General features: G+C 37.8%; 1 protein-coding gene across 1 annotated transcript; it reads right to left on the bottom strand.

The window, feature by feature from the left end:
• Positions 1–4,642: 4,642 nt before the first annotated feature.
• clk4b (CDC-like kinase 4b) lies at positions 4,643–18,892 on the bottom strand. The gene is made up of 13 exons (XM_056262107.1): positions 18,779–18,892; positions 17,871–18,028; positions 14,345–14,564; positions 13,810–13,900; positions 13,127–13,193; positions 12,473–12,589; positions 12,214–12,380; positions 11,993–12,087; positions 7,619–7,748; positions 7,211–7,293; positions 7,042–7,121; positions 6,848–6,938; positions 4,643–4,966 (listed from the first exon to the last, which is right to left on the bottom strand). The coding sequence occupies exons 2-13, from the start codon at positions 18,026–18,028 to the stop codon at positions 4,820–4,822; spliced, it is 1,446 nt and encodes a 481-aa protein (XP_056118082.1). The 5' UTR covers positions 18,779–18,892; the 3' UTR covers positions 4,643–4,819.
• Positions 18,893–23,141: the final 4,249 nt, after the last annotated feature.

Genomic DNA, 23,141 nt, shown 5'->3' on the forward strand with positions numbered 1-23,141 from the left:
GGTTACATACACAAAACTTAACATGGAGAGATTGTTCCTCCAAAGATATCTTAAAACATCTGTCTGCCATAGGCAATGTTGGGGGTAGCGCATTACAAGTAACGCGAGTTATGTAATCGTTTACTTTTCAAGTAACTAGTAAAGTAATGCATTGCTTTTAAATTCGCAAAAAAAATTCTGACCTACATTTTCAAAAAAGAAACGCAAGTTACTGTTTTTCCATTTATAGACTGACATCTCTCCTGTCCTCATGTTGAGTGAAATCATGAGTAAGTGCAGAGGCATTGTGTGAACACATCACATGAGCAAACACAGATTCAGTATTCCTCAATATGAATCAAAACACTGAAAAGCAAACTAGGAATATTATGCAAACCTGCAATAATTAAATATACAGATATTCTTTATGCATTTAATCTCACTTTATTAACAAATGTCTTTGCTGCTGACCTTCGATGATCCAATTCAACCATACTAATAAGCAAAAATGACTTTAGTTAAACATCACATTTGTGTTTATTTATTTTTTTGTTTTTTTTTGTCGAAGAAAGAGTGTTGGAACTTCTCCTGCATTTGTTTGAAAGGTTTGTTTGAGCGGCGCCCTCTATTGTACAGACGTGAATTTGCATTTCCTTCAGCCTGAGGCTTATTCATTTCACTTTTTGTCAAAGGGCATTTAAAAAAAAAAAAAGGGGTGGGGGGAGGAGGGGGGGTCTTGTTATTAAAAAACAAACAAGCAAGCCCAGCCCAGGTGAGAAAAGGTAACGCATAATTAGTTACTTTTTTAGGGAGTAACGCAATATAACACACTGCTTGTAAAATAACTTTCCCCAACACTGTACATGGAAACTAAAACAAATCTCTTACAGACAATTGAAGATATGAGATAAGGATATGAGATAAGGTTTAACGTTATCAGTGTTCACTGATCTTACAAGACGACTTTTGATGCCTTTCCTGTTCTTCCTTCTATTCTTAAGGCATTTGTGCTCTTTGATATTTCAATATCAGGGATAAACTGAATTTCTAATATGCTCTTTGCTCATGGCAAAGTTTTAAGCATGGAAAGAGAACAGAGTGCATGATAAGGTTATATGAATAGATATGAAACCAGTCCTTGGGAAAAGAATACAGTGAAAAAAAGATAAAAGAGCTTTAAAGTTGAGTTGAGCTTAAATAAAACTGTAGTGTCCAATGGGACAGGGCTAAAAGTTAAATTACACCCACATTTTAGCAACAACATCAGAGGGTATATGGGAGGCCCTCTTTTGGTACCATGAAATCTTGAAATCTTCATAGGCTAGTAAATTTCTCCATGCATAATTCCACAATGCCCTGGGAGCGTACGTCTCTTTAACAGTGCTGGTGTAAACCTGTCATTTTCTTTCAGGCAACAGTCAAATTTCCAACGACTAAAACATGAAAACAGAGCAACAAATACATGCAAGGTTAAGTATCCTCTGTCTATCCCCTACTTTACACCGATAGCTGGTAATGAATTTTAATGTCTCGTAGCTGAGCTTACACAATAAATCTGTGGCATCCACTGGCCTCTGTGGAGAGGAGCCCCACTCTCATCTTTATAACTTCCACATGTGAGTTATTTAATTCAGCATGAAGTATATAAGCTGTGGTTCTGCCTGTGGTCACACCGAAAAGTCAGAACACTGTCACTTATCCACGCTGTAAAAAATTGTTTTCATCATTACAACATCTCTGCATCCATCTATTTAACCTGTCACAATAATGTCTGTTACTCCGTCTCAATGATATGAATTTTCAGAGTTTGAACTTGATTTTCTTTATCAGTAATTCAATTCATACTGCAGGTTATAACTTTGGCACCATTTAACTTTACAGCAGCAATTAAACTTAAGTTTGAAATTTTAACAGTGTAGAAATGGTGAGATGCAACAGGGACTAATTCCATCATTCCGAGAGCTTGATTGAAACAATTCTTTCAAAATACCCACCAAATACAGAAATATATACAAAATGTTTTGGTGGGTTAAAGTACAACTGAAGACAGATGTATAAGACAAGTCCCTATTGAGCTGAACACTCTTATCAACATGCTAGCAGGAAGTCACCTGCTGCATCATTTATTGAACCAATTAAAGGCATTGTTTAGATTTTGAGAGAAAAATAGAGTGAAGATGGCTCAGTAGTTTTAGAGAAAGAAAGCTAAACAAAACTTAAAAGTATCTCTGGCACATGCAGAAGAACAAACCTGGAGGACACGAACACTCTTGCGCTGCTTCTCGAACTGTACGAATTTTCGACACCCCCTCTTTGAGTCTCTGAGAAAACAGATGTATATGATATACATACATTTACACATTAGTAATTTAAAATAACACTGAATGGGGGTGAAATAGAAAAACAGAAAAAGTACACTGTAAAAAAAATTCATGATTTTCATGATTTATCAATTTTCTATGAGATAAGATCATTTAAGTGGTTCAGATAACATAATATTTTGAGTTTCTGTTGACAAAACCAATCTCCTTCATTGTATTAACTCAATTTCAATTAACTTAAAATAAAGGCAACCAGGTTACTTCCTAACTTACTTTTTTTTAAGTTAAAACAACAATATTTTTTTTACAGTGTTGATAATTTCCCACCAGGACATGTTTTGTTAAATTTACAGATTTTATTTGATCTTAGAACACAAAGCAACTCGTAATTAGTATAGGGAAAACACCTGAGAAAAATCAATTATGGAAGTTTATAGTATGAACAGCTATTCTCAAATTAATTAGTGGCAAAAGCACGTTAGTCGCATGTGTTCTAAATACATAATAATATAAAACCAAATTGAAAACCAGATAAATTGCCTCATTTTCATTCAATGTTCATAAAAGTAGGCAAGAAATGTAAAAAAAAAAAAAAGAGTCGCCTCACTCACCTCTTGCACAAGTTTCTCTATGGCATCCCAAAGAGTCGCGTGCGCATCCAGTGTCGCGTGCACAGGTTGAATCACAGACAGTCTCTCCATCTCCAGAAGCTCAACTTTACGCTCAAGATGAGAAGTTTTGACGTTCATAAACAGACAAACTGCCACCGAAGACGCCGACAGCATAAAACATACGAGGGTTGTTAAGCAATGAAATATCTGTGATGTGTGATGTCCATTGCCGTTTGATGTCTTTGACACATCTTTTGAATCCCCAGTTGAAACCATTTTTGGCATTATGGTTATCTGACAAAATAGTATCCTTGTTCTTGAATCCTTTTTTGAAACACGAGTAGCTCTTTATTTCAGTAAAGTGGAGTTTGTGGCGTCAGCGTAACTGCGGCTGACAGGAGACGCGACGATGTGACGCACACTAGAAGCGAGCGTGTAGAACTGAAAGTCTGCTGCGCGAGACGAGCTGATGGTCGCGCGCCTCTCTGTGTCTCGAGCGCAGGTTAAGTTGTTTCCCTCTGAAGTGTCTCTCACTAGTCAGCCCCTTTCTCGCTGCTCAACTACCGTAAACAAATCAATGTAAACGACAGTTGTGCGAATTGTGTGTGCGCTCAAGGGTCTTCTCCCCTCCCCAAAGGTCAAAAGTCAAAACAAAAGATTGACGGTGGGTTTTGAGAGTATGCTTTCTATTGTTTTACTAGGCAAGTATATGATTCAACAGAGTTTCCAAACGTTTCAGTAACCACAAGAGAGATTAGGCTACAAGTCAGGTTCGCGTTGATGAAGTATAACTATAAATCACTTTATACACCACACAAATATAAACAAAAACACAAATAAACAAAAACTATACCGTTTAAAAACAAGTCACCATGGAATTGAAATCGACTATTCTTATTTTTTATTTATTAATGAGCAAGTATATCAAAAACCTTTAGTCTTTACGTCATGTCCTTAAATAAAGAAGAGAAGTTCCGACAACAATTTTATTTATATTTACATCGTCATCCTCCAACATAGGGGAAATGTATAACCAAATATTTGACGTAGATTTTTCGGATAGGCTATGTATCCATCTTTCTCTTTCTTACCCTTTTCTGTTCTTTATTTGTTTGTGATGTCATGAAAGCTCAAGTAGGCACCAATGTTCTTCCTCAACTTGTAAGTTTATGCTTCAACCACTAGAGGTCCAAAAGATGTTACCTCATATGGACAAAATACAATTTGGCTTGTGCAAAACGTACTTAAAAGGAAACTGCCGATAAAGATGAAATGTATTTATGATGCGTAGTCCAAAACTCAGTCTGTGGAACGCAAGGGTCAAAGAAAGACAGCAAGAACCTTTTTTGTGCATACAATACATGACCCTGTAAATGTCAAATTAGTAGTGGTTTATTGCACGAAGTATTGTTTTTATCCGTCTGTAATAAAGAACACATTAGAGTTGCAGCCAAGATAATTTGCTTTACATATTGCGAAATCTCAAGATTTTCCCCACATGATGTCCATATGCTGTCCAACATTACAGTAAACATTGACAAAAAGACTGCAGAACTAGAAGCTTGTGGTGCCATCTGCAGGAGAGACATTATATTACCGGTCCGTTTTCATGTTGCCTAATGATGGATGAATTTTAATTAAAAAACTGCCTAATGCACTCCAATACACTTTAATTGCTCTGAAGGTCAGTCCACTATTATCAATAAGAATGACAAAATAAATAGACAACAATGACGTGCATTCAAATCATTCGTTTAATTTGTCAAAAGTACAGAGGAATTTGGCCCCTATATTCAAACTGACAATAAATACGGACAGAGGTAATGAAGCAGGCAGTCTTAAAGCAGACTGATACAGTCAGCAGCAGTCTCCCTGGGAGCAGTATATTCACTCGATGTCGCCTTCGAGTCACTTTCTCTCTTTTCTTAACGGATTGAAAAAGGGATGTCCGATGGCCTGCTCCAGGGTGATTCTTTTGGATGAATCGTACTCCATCATCTTCTGCAGCAGGTCAAAAAGCAGCTCATGCTCCGAGGTTTTAGAGGACATGTATTGCTGTGTATGGAGCAAAAATTCAACTATATTATTTTCATCTAGGCAACCCAAACAGCAATATGTCTCAGTTACATACTGGCATCAATGCATCTTCAAAAGTAGTAGTCCACAAGACTTTAAGTTAAACATGCAGAGCAATTAATGGGGGGGGGGGAGATACCACTGGAATTTATCAACAGAAAACAATCATCAATTCAGAAAAACATGCAGCATTTTCAATCCAAAAACCTCTAACACTTTGTACGTGTGTTTATATATAGAACAAAACGATCAAAAACAACTCAGAGGCAATATATATATTATACAAAATGGTTAACAGGATTAAAAAAAAGGAGTCATTATTATCATAGCAGTATGGCTGCCCCGACTAAAGCGGAGTTATGTAAAGTTGCTACTACTAACATGTTTCAAACGATAAGCCATATTTGAGGTCGATGGATGATAGGCGAGCCGTTTGGATTTCCTGCCCGATTTACTGTAATTACCACAAGGACTTTCCGTTACAGGCCCACTGAAGTGCCTTGGAACGCGCAGCTTTGTATGATGCGTTGACAATTTCCACTGAAACAGGAAGCTAAGGCGGGACATATTAAATGACTCCTCCCCCTTTTCAAATAGCTAATAGCGTTTAGTTTACCTCACAAACTGTCGTACTTGACACCATGGAAGCGAATCCGAGCGCTGATGATATGTTGGATTCAACGATAGAGGTGTGAATAATACATTCTGGCAATTTCATTCTTAACCAACGTACAGTTGGGAAACAGAATAAAACTTGAGCGTTTGAGCAACCGAACACGCATCTCCAACCCATATCTCTCCGTGATGCGTCAACGGTGGCTTTGGCCAGGTGGTATTTATAGCATAGGAGGCAGGACACTTTAGATTCTAGAGAGCATTTGTTTGAACAGAAGATGTGACGAGAAACTGAAGTCCACGGTGATGTCATAAAAAATAAAAAATAAAAATAAACCGTTTAGAGGAGGAGATCATGGTAAAAGGCTTCTCCAACGGGAAACTTTTTGGATTTACTATTTGAACACAATGTCTCCTTATGGTCTTAATGAAGATTTTGACAAAGCCATTCTTATTATGAATGGCTTTGTGTCATGTATATGTCATAATATAATGTGTATTTATGTAGCCTATGTATTTGGTTGTGGATTTATATATATATGACATGTATATGTGAGTATGCACTGTTTCTTGGTAGTTAATTGCATGTTTCTGACTACATTTTAGGAAGTTATGTGCATATGGAATTGATTCTTGTGTATGTTGATTGTTTTTTCCACGCAAGTGTTCTCTTAATTAATTAATGAGTGAGGTTATTAGGCTTGTTTAGACCCAATCAAGCTAATTGAAATCACGGGGTGGGTCAGATTGTAAGGCCTATATAACTCTGTATCAAATGTGTTTTGCCAATTGCCTGAAGAAGACCCAGTAGGGTCAAAACGTTGCCTTTTTTATTAAAATATGGGAGTAAGTAGCAGTGTTGCGGACATTATAGTCTTTTCAAAAAATCTGTGATCCATTTTAGCGGAAGTGAGCTCGTAAGTTTTGAATGCTTATATCTCCTAAATGCAAATTTTGTCATTGTTTTGGAGCACATCAGCTTATTCATAACATTAAGGCTAACATATTCATACTTAAAGCTAAAAAAACATCAATTTTGATTTCAGGGGGCCTATAACCATTTGTCCCTCACGGACTGAATGACTTCGCCACTTCCTGTGGAATTTCCTTTTTCTACGACTAACCGATTAATATAATTGATAGACTAAGCCTCATCTAGTCGACTATTATAGGGCAGCCCTAGCATGATATAATTAAGATTTTGGGATTTGAGAATTTAGTAGGTCAGTTTACAGTGATCTTTACCTTTAGAGGTTTACAGTGTTTCCTCACGTATCTCCCTGCAGAGCTGTGCTCGTCCCAGTCCAGTTTGTCATGATGCACATAACGCCGCTTCCTGACAATGAAGCGCAGTCATGCATTAGTCAAAGAGATAGCGTAAATCATAATTGCAATAAGAAACAAGCAACGCAAGGTAGTCTCATGTTACAATACTGCACCTGGTTTTCTGGAGTAGGTGTGTAGGTATGGGGCCTAGAACCTTCTCCATCATGGCTAGATGCTCTTTACTGTCATGAGTCTGAAAAGAGCAAGTTCCTATAAGTACGCTGCATTTAAAATTATGCTACGAGGCATTTGGTAAACACGTTTGTATGCAAAACGTCATACCTGAAATAATGTTAATCCCAGATAGAACTCAATCAGGATGCAGCCCAAACTCCACACGTCACATGCCTGGTTCCAGCCCAGTTCTGCCAGCAGAGATCAACATTTTGCAATTTACAAAATCATGCCCACATTTTAGTGGATTAACCAACAACATAAAGGCCTGGTTTCACAGACAGGGCTTAGATTAAACCAGGATTAGGCCTTAGTTCTATTAGGTTTTATAATTGTGACTTAGAAAAAACACATTACTGGTGTGCATCTTGAGACAAAACAATGGCACTGACATATTTTAAGATATGTCAGTGCAAGTTGCTTTCAGTTAAAACAGCTCAAACATGCATTTTAGTCTTGAACTAGGCTTAAGCCTTGTCTGTAAAACTGGTGGATAGAATAGTACAAATAGTTCACCCAAAATAACTTCCGGAGCTCTGTAGTGGCGGGTTGACACCAGAGAGGTGTGATGCTCATGGTCATAGGTAGCATTGCCAAAGTCCACCACTTTCAGATCCAACCTCTTCAAGGTCCTCTCATCTCGCTTCTGTAACAATGAACATTACGGTCAGCATCCCCTCCTCACTATAAATCAACACTTATCTTCTAACAGACATATCACTACTGTTCAAAAGTTCAGGGTTGGTAAGAATTTGTAATGTTTTTGAAGAAGTCTCTAACGCCCCCTAAAACTGCATTTATTTGATCCAAAAATACATAGAGTAAAACAATTTAATTAATATGTTTTAATACATTCACATTACATATAAATTGTATTTTTAATTTATTCCTGTAATAGCGAAGCTGAATTTTCAGCATCAAAGTCTTCAGTGTCACATGATCCTTCAGAAATCGTTCTAATATGCTGAAAGATACTCATTTCTTACTATTATCAATGTTGAAAACAGTTGTGCTGCTTAATATTCTTGAGAAAACGTGATTCATTTTTTTCAAGATTCTTTAATATATATAAACTTAAAAATAGGGCTGTGCCGGTACACTTGACAACCGCACCACCGCGGTGGCTGAGTAGCACCGGCGGTGGTCCGCCAAAACGCATTTTTTTTGTTTTTATGACAGGATTGAAGCACAAAGCTTTGTTTACAAAAGCAATAATAGGTTAGCAAATAAGGCCTCGTTTACACTGTCGGTGAAATGTGACCCAATTCCGATTTTTTGCTCATATGTCGGATGTGTTGTATGACAGTGTAAACAGGAAAAAAACTAAATCGGTTTCAGGCCTCGTTCATATGTGGAAATAAATCAGATATAAATCAGATATGTCTCAATGCGACTGTCATGTAAACAGGCAGATCAGATTTTCTGAGGCATTAGGCTATGTCTCCGCGGTTAAATGGCGAGAGCAACCCTGATGCGCATCTGCAAAGGGACGGAATGGCCCGACGAAACGTTGTGTCAAAGGAATGTGGACACACGTTGACACAAAATATCAAAGGTTGGCTTGCTCATCCTAAAATTTTGGACCCACTGCTCCTCATTAAAGCCCGCCACGATCTCATGAAAGTGCGTATCTATAGCACGAATTTTATTTCTCGTGCCATTTATACCCAAAATAGTTTTTGCATGATATGATATGCAGTTTTCGAGTGCATATGATATGCACTTTATGGCGAGTAATACGCACGCACTCCACACCCCTAATCCTACCCAAGGTGTTTACAGTGCGTATCATGCATTGCACACAAAAACTATTTTTGGCGTATAAATGGCATGAGAAATAAAATTAGTGGTATAGATTAGCACTTTCATGAGATCGTGTTGTATGTTCCCACCAGTCCTGAGATCTCTCTTGCACACAATAACTGAAGCATTTGCGCAGGCTGCAATGATGGCCCTTTACGTCCTCCTCCGCCTCAAAATCATGGTGATGTTTGGCGAACTTCGCATATATCGCAAAGCTACCATCAAGCATATTTCGCGTTCGTCCATCTGTGCAAGAACCCCCTTTAAGCATGCGCAACGTTTCAGATAGTATGTCAGGTGTAAACACATGAATCGGATATGAGTCACAATTTAAAGAACGTGTAAACGGACGGTCAAAAAAAAAAATCAGATATAGGCAACAAATCAGAATTGGGCATCAAGACCTGGAGTGTAAACGAGGCCTTGTTACATCAAAGCCATGGAAACGTTTGGATTCATGACCAATGAGAATTGTGCGTGAGCTCATAAATTTAAGCTTTGTCGGGTTTGTATTCTGTTTTGCGATCTGGTCAACCGATTATTAGTGAATTTAACAATATTCCATTAGTTATTCCACTGGACATGGAATCTCGTTTCTTTTCCCAAATCTTCACTTAGGGCTGGGCGATAAAACGATAACGATAACTATCGCGATATTATTTTTCTCGATAAAACGATATCAAGAGTTCGATAATGTTTATGCGCCAAAAGCGGAACGAAACGCATTTGAACCGAGCGCGCCTCACGGACTGTGTATCCGCTCGGCTCAAAGTCCAAACGGCAGCACGAGCTCACTAGAGCAGACGCGTTTACTCTGATCGGCCTCGGTCACGAGATCCAATGAGAAGCGATTGAGTTCAGCGAAGAACACAAACGTCTCAAACGTGATTTAAACCAGTTTAAAGGCAGATGAAACAGCGCTGACAAACAGGAGAAACACTGTGTGCAACGATACAGTCAGAATCTGAATTGAAATCCATTTAGCATGGATTTACTGTAACATTGGCCTAGTAATATTAACTGCACCATGAAATGTGGGATATACATATTGAATTGTATGATATTATTAATGTAGACAATGTATTAAATGACTAATGGAATATAATTACAGTATTTAATAATGTATTTAGGCTACCGTTTTTTACAAATACCATAGAAACCATAAAGTAAAATGTTGCCATGCTAGTGAGCTGTTATAGGCTATGCCTGGTTTTATCTGTGGTTATCATGATCTAAATGCATGATATTGGATGACCAATGGTTAATTTTAATAAAACTCAAACAGTCAGAATATTACATTTTACCAAATAAAAATGGGGTCGTTACTTTTTTTTTAACAGATGTTACTGTTTTTGTTAATGAACATAAATTTAACAGTAGTATTAGCTTGAGTTAGGATGCAGATTTACTGTCTACTCACTGTCAAATATGCGTTTCGAGACAAAAAATTTAATATTAATATTGCAGCCTGCACTGCAAACTGTGCTGAAGATACGTGCCATGAAACAAGATACAACACTTGAAACAATATCCCCTATTAGCACATGCAGAAACTTTTTCTATTCAGATATTTATTTTGTTAAGGAACAATGACAAATGTTTGAATGTTCTAACGTTACCTCAGATTTGTGAGTAGTTTAAAACCACAATTAACGCTCTGGTTTCTACAACTTTCACTTAGGAGCAAAAATCTGCCTTTAAACTTGAAAGAAATAAAGATTTGACATGTATCGTGATAATTATCGATATCGACTGATATAAAAAAATTATCGTGATAATTTTTTTTGCCCATATCGCCCAGCCCTATCTTCACTCACATCTCACCCATTTTCGCAGGGGATTATAAACATTTCTTTCTTTTAAGTAGGCCTATTATATTTGCATTCTTTACTGTGGTAAAGTAGAAAAACGCTGTAGGAAAGATAGCCTACCTTTTTACTTGCACGTTTGTGCTTGTTAATATATTTGGAAAGGCACGTCAAGATTATTTGTAATTCGCGCTTCACACAGGTGGGTGATTTTAGTTTCGCTTCCTCTGGCAGCGCAAAATCAAACATAGCTTAAATGCCTGGTCCTTGTGGAAGATAAAATTCACTCTTCAGACCTTTTACAACAAGTAGAAAACATGAAGATATTAGAAAAGAGATGGTCTCTTTTCTGCTCGTGTCCCACATCCCTGATCCCTCTCAAAGCGCAGAGCGGTAGGCTATATCACGCGTCTTTGTGTGGAAATATAAAACGAATGTTTTTTAAATATTTAACTTTATTATATTATTTAAGTTAATATTATTTACTGATATTTATTTCAATGCTTTATAGGCTTTAGTGTGTTTTTTTTATATATATATATACACTACCGTTCAAAAGTTTGGGGTCAGTGAGAATTTTATTTTTATTTTTTGGAGGAAAGAAATCAATACTTTTATTTATCAAGGAATAATTAATTTGATCGAAAGTGACAGTAAAGACATTTATAATGTTACAAAAGTCTTTTGAACTTCCTATTCATCAAAGAATCCTAAAAAAAAAAAAAAAAAAAAAAAAAACTGTACAACTGACAGACCAACAACTGTTTCATCATTGATAATAATAATAAATGTTTCTTGAGCATCAAATCCTCATATTATACTGATTTGTGAAGGATCATTTGACACTGAAGACACTGACACTGGTGATGCTGAAAATTCAGCTTTGATCACAGGAATAAATTACACTTTACTATATATTCACACAGAAAACAGCTGATTTACACTGGAATAATATTTAATACTATAACTGATTTTTGTTGTATTTTTAATCAAATAAGCGCAGCCATGGTTAGCAGAAGAGAATTATTTTAAAAGTATTTAAAATCGTACCGACCCCAAACTTTTGAACGGTAGTGTATATATATATATATATATATATATATATACACCCCCCAACCACCACGCCACCACCAGTGGTTGATCCATTACCATCGCGGTGGTAAAAAACTGCCACCGTCACAACCCTACTTCAAAAGACCAGCATTTATTTTAAATAGAAATCTTTTGTAACATTATAAATGCATTTACTGATACTTTTTCATAATGTACTTTTACTCACCATCTTGAAGTTATATTTAATGTCATAGTTGGAGTCCACAAAGAGAATGTTTTCAGGCTTAAGGTCAGTGTGCGTCAACTTATTTCGATGCAGAACTGATGGAAACAAGGTAAATAGTAAAGCGATTTATCACTATAATGAAATAGATTTAGTGGTTTATCATTCCTATGAAATGGTGCTTAACAAGGATCTGTATCAGTGATGCATACATGTATACTCACAGTGCACGGCTCTAAAGATCTGATCTGCCATGAGTCTGATCTGGTTGAGTGAGAAGGGCATGAATCCATTATCTTTCAGGAAGTCATATGTGCTCAGTCCCAGCAGCTCAAACACTATGCAGACGTGGCCGTGGTGATCGAACCAGTCTAGCATCCGGACACAAGCACTGCAAAAACACAGAGGTACGTTATTACATTGGAAAAAGACAAAAGTTTTCGGATGAGGCAAAGTATTTCCACCTTGAAGCCAAATACTCACAATCTTTTTTCGCCATCAAGCGAATTTATCCGCTCAAGCACATCAACTTCTGACATGGCTGCCTCACGGTAGCGCTCAATATTTTTGATGATCTTCAACGCCACTCGTGCACTACCTCTGCAAACAAAAGCACACTAGGTATGCTTACATGCATTTTTGCAAATACGAATTACTCCAATCTGATTTCAAATTCTGAAAGTTTATATGAAGCCTATACTTTGCATTATGTTTACATGTGCATTTCGAACAAACTTCCACGCGTACACAGATCCCCAGCCAATACATTCAGAGCTGGAGAAAGCCACCGTGAGTATAATTAACGTTTTTGTCTCGATGACATACCTAAAAGGAAAGCTAATTTATATGTCAGAAGTAGGGCTGTGTGATAGTTATTTTTGTCCATATCACAATTTTTGACCAACATTGCGATTTTGATTTTAATCACGATTTTGAAACTAAGCTAGATATCCTTACACGCATACATGTCTGAATCATTTTTTGGAAGCCGGCTTTACTGACGATATTTGCTGCACCAATATCTTTGCATAAATGAAACTACATTTACATACTTGACATTATTTTGGTGCATGTAAACATAGCAACTGTTAAAAGAAAAAAATATGTATGACAAAGTCTTCACAGAATCTGGCTTACTTTGAGTGATCGAGGCACTGCACCACTTTTCCAAAGGCTCCTTCGCCCAGAGTCCCTACAATCTCATCTATAAACAAGGTAAAGAAGCAATCATAAGTAAGGCTTTGTGACTGGAGGATGCTACATACAAAAGCATAGATTTTACAGTACTAACAGGTACTTAAAGGGATAGTTCACCCACAAATGAAAATTCTATCATTAATTAGCCTGTTGTCATTCCAAACCTGTAAGACTTTCATTCATCTTCGGAACACAAAGTCAGTCTCTTCAGAAAAATTTGACTAAACCGCTCAATTCATATGGATTGGTTTTACGATCTCTTTATGAACTTTTTGAGGTGTCAAAGTTGTAGTTGCGTAGCTGTCAACAGAGGGACAAAAAGCTCTCCGATTTCATCAAAAAGATCTTCATTTGTGTTCCGAAGATAAACGAAAGTCACGAGGGTGAGTAATGACAGAATTTTAATTTTCGGGTGAACTAACCCTTTAACAAGCTCATTAAATCATATTCATTGAGTATAAAAGTCTGTGCCAAATTAAAGTTTCACACATGAAAGTTAAATTCTAAGTGGTTAATATTAGAAGTCTTCAAAGGTCCCCTTATAACCCCCAAGTGTAGGCTGAATTGACCCACTAATAGACACAGAACAGACAGTTATATAGAGAAAGGTTTGTGTTCTATACATCTTGCTCTTAGCATGTCTCCATTGTGATAGACCAGGTGACCCTCCTCATCATCCTCAATACTCTTGGTTCTTTTCCTGCGATGACTTCTCTGGGGTACATCATCATCACCACCATCAAACACCAGTCAGAATCAGGCCCGAACGCATCATTCATTCATTCAGCGAGGGGGGGTTGGATGAAGGGGAGGGAGTGATTCGGACCCCCACGCCAGGCCACGGCGGCAGCAGCAAATTCAAATTCATCGCCAACAACGGCACAGGGCCACCATAGTGTGTGTTACAGAAGAAAGACATGGCAACACATTTTCAGACAAGAAACAACTTTCTTTGAAGTGCAGCTAATTCTGTTCATGACCCTCAACCAATCAACAAATAGCCATTTCTGCAACCAATGAGTGTAGATCAAGTGAAAATCAACTGATTCCTTGACCACCTTACTGCAAGTATACAGCGGATGGTTACTATGGTAAATCTGGATTTTAGAAACATTAACAAATGCATCAGCTAAGTAAAAATAATGACAAATGGTTTACCGAGTTTGAGGAGGGACTGGGGTGGCGTGAACGTTGGTGCTCTCTGCTGCTGCGTCGACTGCGCCCGCTGCGTGCGGATGACTGGCTGTAATGCTTGCCGTCTTTCTCCCTCTCCGTCTCGCTGATCGGGTCTACCTGACTCTTATAATCGCCATGCTCCGAACTGGCCTCTCTGGCCCTGCGCTCTCGGCACTCCAGCCTCTTGGAGCTAATGTGACACCTAACAAAAACAAACATCAGTGAGGAAGACGACACAGCTCTACATCTAATGACAATGAGATACTGACAGCTAAATTTATAAGTAGCTTTCACTTTGCTGCAATTTATCAATCCTTTCAGCAGGGGATAAGGAATGCTGAATCGTGATCTGCTGGGTGCTGAAAGCATCAAGTGTCTTCTCGAAAGTGTGGAGTTCAAGAACAAGCTATACTTAGAAAGAGCCACAGAAACTAACTCTGAGAGAGCAGTTATGAGTGAAAGCGATGCTTTAACCTGTCAATGTCGAAGCAGTAAATCTGTTAGGAGGATGCCTGAGTGTTGTGTTTGATTTAAACAACTTGGGATCCCAAGTCACAGCTGTCAGCCTATAGTAGAGTAGCAGAACGTTCTGTGACAAGTTGAAGCCTTCCTGACCAGTCAAATTTTAGAGAGTTAGTTCACCCAAAAATTACTATTCTGTCATTAATTGCTCACCCTCATGTGGTTCCAAACCCGTAAGACCCGTAAATCTTCGGAGCACAAATTAAGATCTTTTTGATGAATATCCTTTCGATGCTTTATATGATGAACATATCAAATTAGGCTTTTATTCACAAATAAACATTCATCGACTCACACATCAGTTGTGTTAAACGGAAGCTCAAGCATAATCTTGATATGCTTGATATGCGAGAACCAATGAGGTTCATTCTTGTGTTATGCAGCACGTTTGAGCTTCCACTAGAACCAATGAGGTTTGTTCTCGTGGGGCAATCAGGTTCGGTTGAGCTGTTTATGTTCGCTGATCAATGTTTAAATGTGATAAAGCCTAAATTCAATCAGTTCATCATATAAAGCTATCGAGTCTCTTCAGAAATTTTGGACTAAACCGCTCGATTCATATGGATTAGTTTTACAATCTCTTTATGAACTTTTTGAAGCATCAAAGTAAGGGGTAGTCATTTTTGGGTGAATTTCCCTTTAACAGACCATAACATCCTTTTTTAACAAATATCAGATGCACTCTGCATATTTTCTGCATTAGACAAATAAGTGCAGATTTAAGGCCCGTTCACAACAAGGACGATGGTTATAATGCTAACGATAACTATAAAGTTTTAACAGTTATTCTAATTCTTTGAGAATAAATGCATCCAAACCCCACAGCTAGAATAATAACGGCAGAGGAAAAATATGTCTGGAATAGCTTTCAGAACATTGATGAGTGATAAAAACATCAGCCAAATTAACGAAACGAAAGTAGCGACAAATATTTTTTCTGTATTTTGATGTATATCTGAGTGAAAGGGCTTACCAAAAAATATATATGTAACGCAGGCACTTGGTTCAATGCATTGGTTGTTGACTGGATTTTACCACAGATGAACACAAACTTGTAGCCGGGGTATGGTTTAAGCAGACTAAATGATTAGAGAAGTCCAGGATACGTCACAGAGAGGAGTCATTTTCACCAGAAGATCCAGTTATGACATTTTGAAGAATTTAACAAACACATTCGTTCACAGTAAGATAGCCTATATAACATGCATTTAATATGTATTCCATGCCAACTTTAAAGAGTTGGGCGACATAACATTTAAAGAACGTTACAGAATGTGTCACTGGTGTGGTGCTAATATAGTTATCATTCCTGGAGTTAACAAGCTCTCAGTTTGCACTTCAAATTGCCTGGGTGGGTCAAAAGAAAGCTAATGAAATGGCGTTTAACTTCCTACGGTATAAAAAAAATATCCACAAAAAAATCATTTCTGGGTAGGGGTGGCCGATCTGACGATTTTATATCGTGAAAGATCTTGAAGACATCCACGATCGATTTTCAAGCAAATCGTAGAGATTGTGATCTTTTATGTCCTTGTAATAATGTTACAATACTGCAATGACTGCCTACTAGATGGCTGTGCTGACTGGCCAGATTATATCATGTGTCTCTATCATGTGTCTTTAATGTGTGTTGACGCATTCGAAAAACAATTCAACAGCAGTAGGGCAATGCGATGAATCAAATTTTAGTTCAGGTTTCGATTTTGGCTTCCAACAATTATGAAACCGTGATAATCAAGATAAAATTATCACTGTGCCGCATGCAGTTTCTTCCCTTTAAAGTGGTGTGCTTTTGCCTCTCCTTAAAAACTTAACGTCTAAATCAGTAAAATCGTGTAATGTGACTGTCTTAAAATGCAGTCTACTGCAGGACGTGCTTTATTTTAAAAAGAGTTATTAAAAGTGTTTTAAACTGTAAAAGAGACTGATCCCCCCCACGCACTTTGTGCGCGCTGCGAGACGTAGCAGAACACAGACAAGCAAAGTATAAGAGGTAAATATGGTGGCCCAAATGGTCAAATATAGACAAAAATATGTCAAAATACATTTACATTATTTACAGTATTTATATGAAGACAGTCAGTTATGTCTTCAGTGAATAAACAGTTGGGAAAGAAATCAGATGCGTGTCATTATAATAGATCCATGCATTCGGTCTTAAAGCCTAAAGCAAATACCTCCTGCTGTTGGTGTCATTAATGTTAAACAAAAGTCAAAGACAATCACTCACTGCTCTTGACTGAATAACTTTAGTAGTTGTAATAAGAATCATGAATTTTTATTTCATACAGTGATGACTATGCAGTGTTTTAAAGTTTAAAAGAGGGTTTACTTACCATTTTGACAACTGATTGTTTAATGCAATACTGTGTTTTAAACTGTGCAAATAGATAAGTCAAGTGCATATGCTTGTTCCAGTCTGGATCTTCTCGACAATACATCTCAAAATTGGGAAGATCGCGATTCAGATCGTGATATGAAACTTTGGGAAGATCACATTCCCATATTTCTGGGTTATTGTATATGTTTTGACTTGTTAAAAGTTGAGCTGAACCGAATATTACATCACTTTTTACAAGCAATGAAACATCACCAATTAGCTTTAGTGGCAGAACTATGGACAGACATTGTAAACGTAATCTCACAGCATAAATTGTGTAACAAGTCCCACTTGCAGTCTTAATGACAGAAGAGTCCCACTTGCAGTCCCACATGCAGTCTTAATGACAGAAGGATTTTACATCATCGGGATTCTCTGAATTGCGAGCACAGATCAGGAGCCTCTGACAGGCATCACAGCACTTGTCACCCTGAAAGTTTGTCTTTGAATCCAAGAAAATGCAACACTAACGTTACATCTTGTAAGGCACTGCAAACATGCAGGATGAGTCAACAACAAATATATCAAATAAAGTCCATTCTAACTGAAAGAAAATGAAAATACGTAAGTTCATTCATATCTTTACATTGAATGAGTCAGTCTTACCTCTCGTATGTTTTATAGTGATGTGTTCGCCCGGGCTGCCGGTCTCGTTCCCCGCTGGGTGAGCTGCGCTTCGGTCTCTTGTGCACCTCCACTCTCTCCTCCCAGCTGTACTCCGCGATCCAGCCATCCGGAGACCGCATCCGCTTAGATCGCCGCATCTCACCACACCAGAATAGAAAAAAAAGGCCAAGTCATTAAAATTATGACAGGGAAACAGTATCCCAGTACATTCCCTACACCCCGCTGGGTTGTAAAATTCAAGACAGCCGAGGTGATGCCAGCTCTCCACTCCAGATCGAGTTATTGAATTTCATGTTGCCGCGTTGTTGCAGTTGTTTTGACTTGTTAAAAATTGAGCTAGCTAGGCAGTTTACCATGCGGTAAATCCGGATATTACAGAACTTATTTACAAGCGATTAAACGTCACCAATTAGGTTTAGTTACACTAAATTAAGGTTCAACGCTTATCCCGGCACATTGAACGCAATGTCCCGCAGTAAATGCAGAAATACATTTGATCGTGAGGTCTATAAAATCAAACGGTTGTTTAACGTTACAGTCGCAGTCTAACTTTCATTTTTGGTTGCCTGGTGACAAAGAGCTAATCTCACTCGCCACTGCCCTTCTGCCTCTAATGTAAACAAACTTACTCACGATACAATGCCAGGCGACTGTGCACTAACTGGAGTATGTAATTATTAAAGTTAGTGACCAGAACACACACAAATCTAATTATTCATCAAAAACAACGCTTCAAGTCTGAGTGTTTTTCTTGGGTGGCTAGCCAGTTAGCATCTATGCAGAGGCAAGGCACTTAACTTACACTAGTCACCACCGCAGCCTCGAGGTAATTAATAAACTTGTAAAAGACAGTCTATATTACATATTTGAACTTAAAATGGACTCACCTTCCACCGGTTATTTTCAAATCGTGAAATAAGACACTTTGCTTTCCAGACTGAACTCCGCTGCCGTTTATGATATGACTTCCGCTTTACATTAAAGGACCGCTTCCGGTGGCGAGGATTTCCGGGTAAACACTCAACAAAGCACAAGTCTTCTTGAGTGAGTTTGGTACCTACTAGAATTTAAAGATTTCCCCTGGTTTTACAGCCTTGTCACAGACTAAAATGCACGTTGTTGTCTTTACTGAAAGCAACTTGCTCTGACATATCTTAAAATATATCACTGCCATTGTTTTGTCTCAAGATGGACAATAGTGTTTTTTTTTTATAAGGCACGTTTAAAGGTGATGATACACAGGGCAACTTTTTGAGCAATGTTGTTGGGCAATCTTGCCGAGTGATTGTTGCTTGGGCACTTTCCCATTGAAAATGGGCAATAAATGAATATCTGGATAATTTATATCGGCCGTGGGCCCTGTGTCTCATCTGGTTGCCCGTTGAGGGCAACATTGCCCAGCAACATTGCCCAAAAAGTTGCCCTGTGTATCATCACCTTAAGAAAGCTATTTAAATGCCCTAATTGATCTAAGGCCTAATCCTGGCTTAATCTAAGCCTTGTCTGTGAAACCAGGTCTTTCTTTATTATTATCCGAGAAGTTGTCTCAAATAAATAAATCAAAGTTTAAAGATGATTATGAAACTGTTAGCCTATAACAATCCCAGAGCAGAGTAGCCTGTCTCCTACTCTGCAGTGCAAACTCTTCTACATCTTTAAATTTATACACAAAACAAGATTGATGAATACAACTTTTTATTCTAATTATTATTATTGATAGCTGCTACATTAATAATTATTCTGTATTCACCAGTGAAAGGACATAATCATATGTATAATCAGTTAAATGTTTTATAATTATTTTGTTACTCTTCACTTGACAGAAACACTAATGAACACAATATTGTAAATATTCATTCATCGTATGAATTAAATTATGAATTAAAGTCAAGGTTTTCCAATTTCAGGTTTCTGGATTTCAGGATTCTGTAGACCTCTAGGGGTCCATGAAGGAACTGCAGTGGGTCTGACGAGAAGATAAATACGGTAGCCACAAAGCCCATTCTCTGGTAGCCACCAAAAAAAAAAAAAAAAAAAAACTGAGAGATTTTTCTTCAAAGATTGTAATGACATTTCCAAATATAAAACATATGATCTTGTATTCAACACATAATGTTATTTAATGTATATAATTGAAGTGTTAAATTTAACTTTTTGTAGTGTGTCGCTGGGCTGGGGTGCCTGAAAGTCTGGGTCTTTTAAACCCCTGGATTAAAGAAATACTTGATTCTGCTGAGAATAATTAGAACATGTCTTTCTACTTTGTCACCATATAGATGACTTGCTTTGTGCCTGATTTATTAACTTAAATGATCACCCCGCCACTGGCCACGACAACTCTTTCTCTGATTAGTCCCTGTGGAATTATAAATCTGTAAAGCATGGTAATAAAACCCCCTTAAAGCTCCCCACAACACTCCCTTTAATGTGGAAGTCAGTGTTTTAACATAGTGATCATTTCGTTAGGAATGAACTAATGAAGACTAATCTAAAATTAAAATCCCTGTTTTCTATGGTAAAAGGGTCCTCTTTTTTAGTGTCAGATGACATCACCTTGTCATGTCCTTAGGGAATAATTTAAAGGGATAGTTCACCCAAAAATGAAACTTCTGTCATCATTTACTCACCCTCATGTCGTTCCATCCTCAAGTCTTTCGTTCATCTTCTGAACACAAATGAAGATCTTTTTAAAGAAATCTGAGAGAGTCTACACAACTACCTCTTTGATGCTTTAAAAATTTCATAAAGAGATTGTAAAACTAATCCATATGAATTGAATGGTTTAGTCCAAATTTTCTAAAGAGATTAGATCGCTTTATATGATGAACAGATTGAATTTAGGCTTTTATCATATTTAAACATTGATCAGCGAACATAAAGAGAAGCTCAACCGAACCTGCTTGACGCGAGAGAACAAACCTCATTGGTTCTTGCAGAAGCTCAAACGTGCTGCGTCACCAGAATGAACCTCATTGGTTCTTGCGCATCAAACAAACAGGCTTGAGCTTCTGTTTACCACAGCTGATGTGTCAGTTGATGAATGTTTATATGTGAATAAAAGCCTAAATTTAATCTGTTCATCATATAAAGCGATCGAGTCTCTTCAGAAAATTAGTTCTAAACTGCTAGATTTTTTTTCGAGTTTTACAATCTCTTTATGAACTTTTTGAAGCGTCAAAGTGTCAGTTGCTTATCTGTCAACAGAGGAACAAAAAGCTCTCAGATTTCATTAAAAAGATCTTCATTTGTGTTCTGAAGATGAACAAACGACATGAGGGTGAGTAATTGATGACATTAATCATTTTTGGGTGAACTAACCCTTTAATTGTTAAAGGGGTCATATAATGCCATTTTTGTACAAGTTAAAAGGAATGTTTAGGGTCTAAATGAAAACTTTGTAATATACTTTTATTAAAAATAAATTGTAAATTAATAAATTAATAAATTAAATAGAAAGAAAATTACTGTGTATTCAGTGCATGTATCCTGCTCATCATCCTCCTGCTCTTCATCCTCCTGCTCATCAGGCCATACCAGTTTGTAATCTTGATGTTGCTGAATGTAGGCCTACTATCTGCACTAGTATCTGCATGTACCTTTTTTTACAGTCTATGGTACCATTATATGACCCCTTTAAGTTCCACCTTTCCTGTTCACAGTCACCTTTGACTGAACAATAAAAAAAGAACAAAAAAAGACACTTTCCACTATCATAAACATTTCACTTCCTCAAATATCTAGTTGACAGTTTACTGCAGTATGTACGTATTTACAGTACCGCCTGACTTTTAACCTCAAGTTGCTCCAGATGAATTGGCAGGGTAAGATGCCTTATTTTTTTTCTCATGATTAAGTCACAAAATCTTATCTCAACACTTTAATGAATGGTTATGTACTTATTTAGTAATTTCATCTGAACAACATTTGTGTCTCTGGAAAATATTGATCTGTGACATTGTATTATGTTGAATTATGTATCAAATATTTTTGTGTCTATTTCTTAATGAGGGATTTATGGACCCAAATTATTGTTTTTAGGCTAATTGAGTACAGTCATTCAAATCAAATTCATAGTGTTGCTATTATGACATATCCTAAATTAAGATGTTGGCAATTAAATGTTCATATAAGGTACAAGCTATATAAATCAGAATATCACTTACTGGATTTCTATTTTCTGGATGTCTGTTTTCAGTTTTTTATTATTCAGTAGTTGATTTAGTATTTTAATGACACTTTAAAAATCATATATATAAAATTATCCTTTACATGCTAAACTCATATTACAATTTAAAAGTAAATGCACATTGTTATGTCATTTCATTCTTAAGACTGTAGAAAGCAGTTTTGTTTTCTAAGAAAGAAAATATAATAAACTGGGTGTCACGGAATGGGTAGATTCAAGATGCGAGGACTCAAGTGCAGAAACAAATGGTATATTTATTAAGTAACAAACAAACAAACTACAAACAAAACTCCCTCGTGGGGGAAAATGAGAACAATAACAGGCAGGATCAGGAAACACAAGAAACATGGACAGCTTGGACAACAAACCAGCACAGGACTGCAAACACAGGGAGACTAAATAGGGAAACAAACATAAGAGGGTAACGAGGCAGGCAGGTGGGACAAATTAATCAATAATGAGATAAGATGGGCGGGGCTAGACAATTGACAGGAGAGCACATGGCACAAATAAAATACATGACATGCCATGTGTTCACAACAAACCAGACTAAACACAAACACATGACAAACCGGGAATGTCAGAGCTCTGTCACCAAACCAGATATAAACCAAACAGAGGTGACAGAAACCCTGACATTACTACCCCCTCTTGGGCGGCGCCGGCAGGGCGAGGCGCTTGGGCGGCGCCGGCAGGGCGAGACTCAGGCGGTTTTGGACTCCTGGCTGAGGACCAGAGTGGTGCTGGTGGGACAGACCAGGTGAGACTCAAGCGGGTCTGGAGTCCTGGCTGAGGGCTAGGGTGGTGCTGGCTGAGCAGGCGGCCAGGGCGAAGCAGGCTTGACAGGCGTCCAGGGCGAAGCATGAGTCCTGGGCGGAGCAGGCGACCAGGGCGGATCAGGCTGTGCAGATGGCCAAGGCGGAGCAGGCTGTGCAGGCGACCAGGGCGGAGCAGGCAGTTCAGGTGGCCAGGATGAACCAGACAGTTGCAGACACCGGCTCAGGAACAGACACCAGCTCAGGAACTGACACCGGCATGACCATCCTGTCCCGGGACACCGGCTC

This window comes from Rhinichthys klamathensis, unplaced genomic scaffold (genome assembly GCF_029890125.1).
Source record: "Rhinichthys klamathensis goyatoka isolate OS25496 unplaced genomic scaffold, OSU_Roscu_1.1 h1tg000191l_1, whole genome shotgun sequence".
Taxonomy (NCBI): Eukaryota; Metazoa; Chordata; class Actinopteri; order Cypriniformes; family Leuciscidae; genus Rhinichthys; species Rhinichthys klamathensis.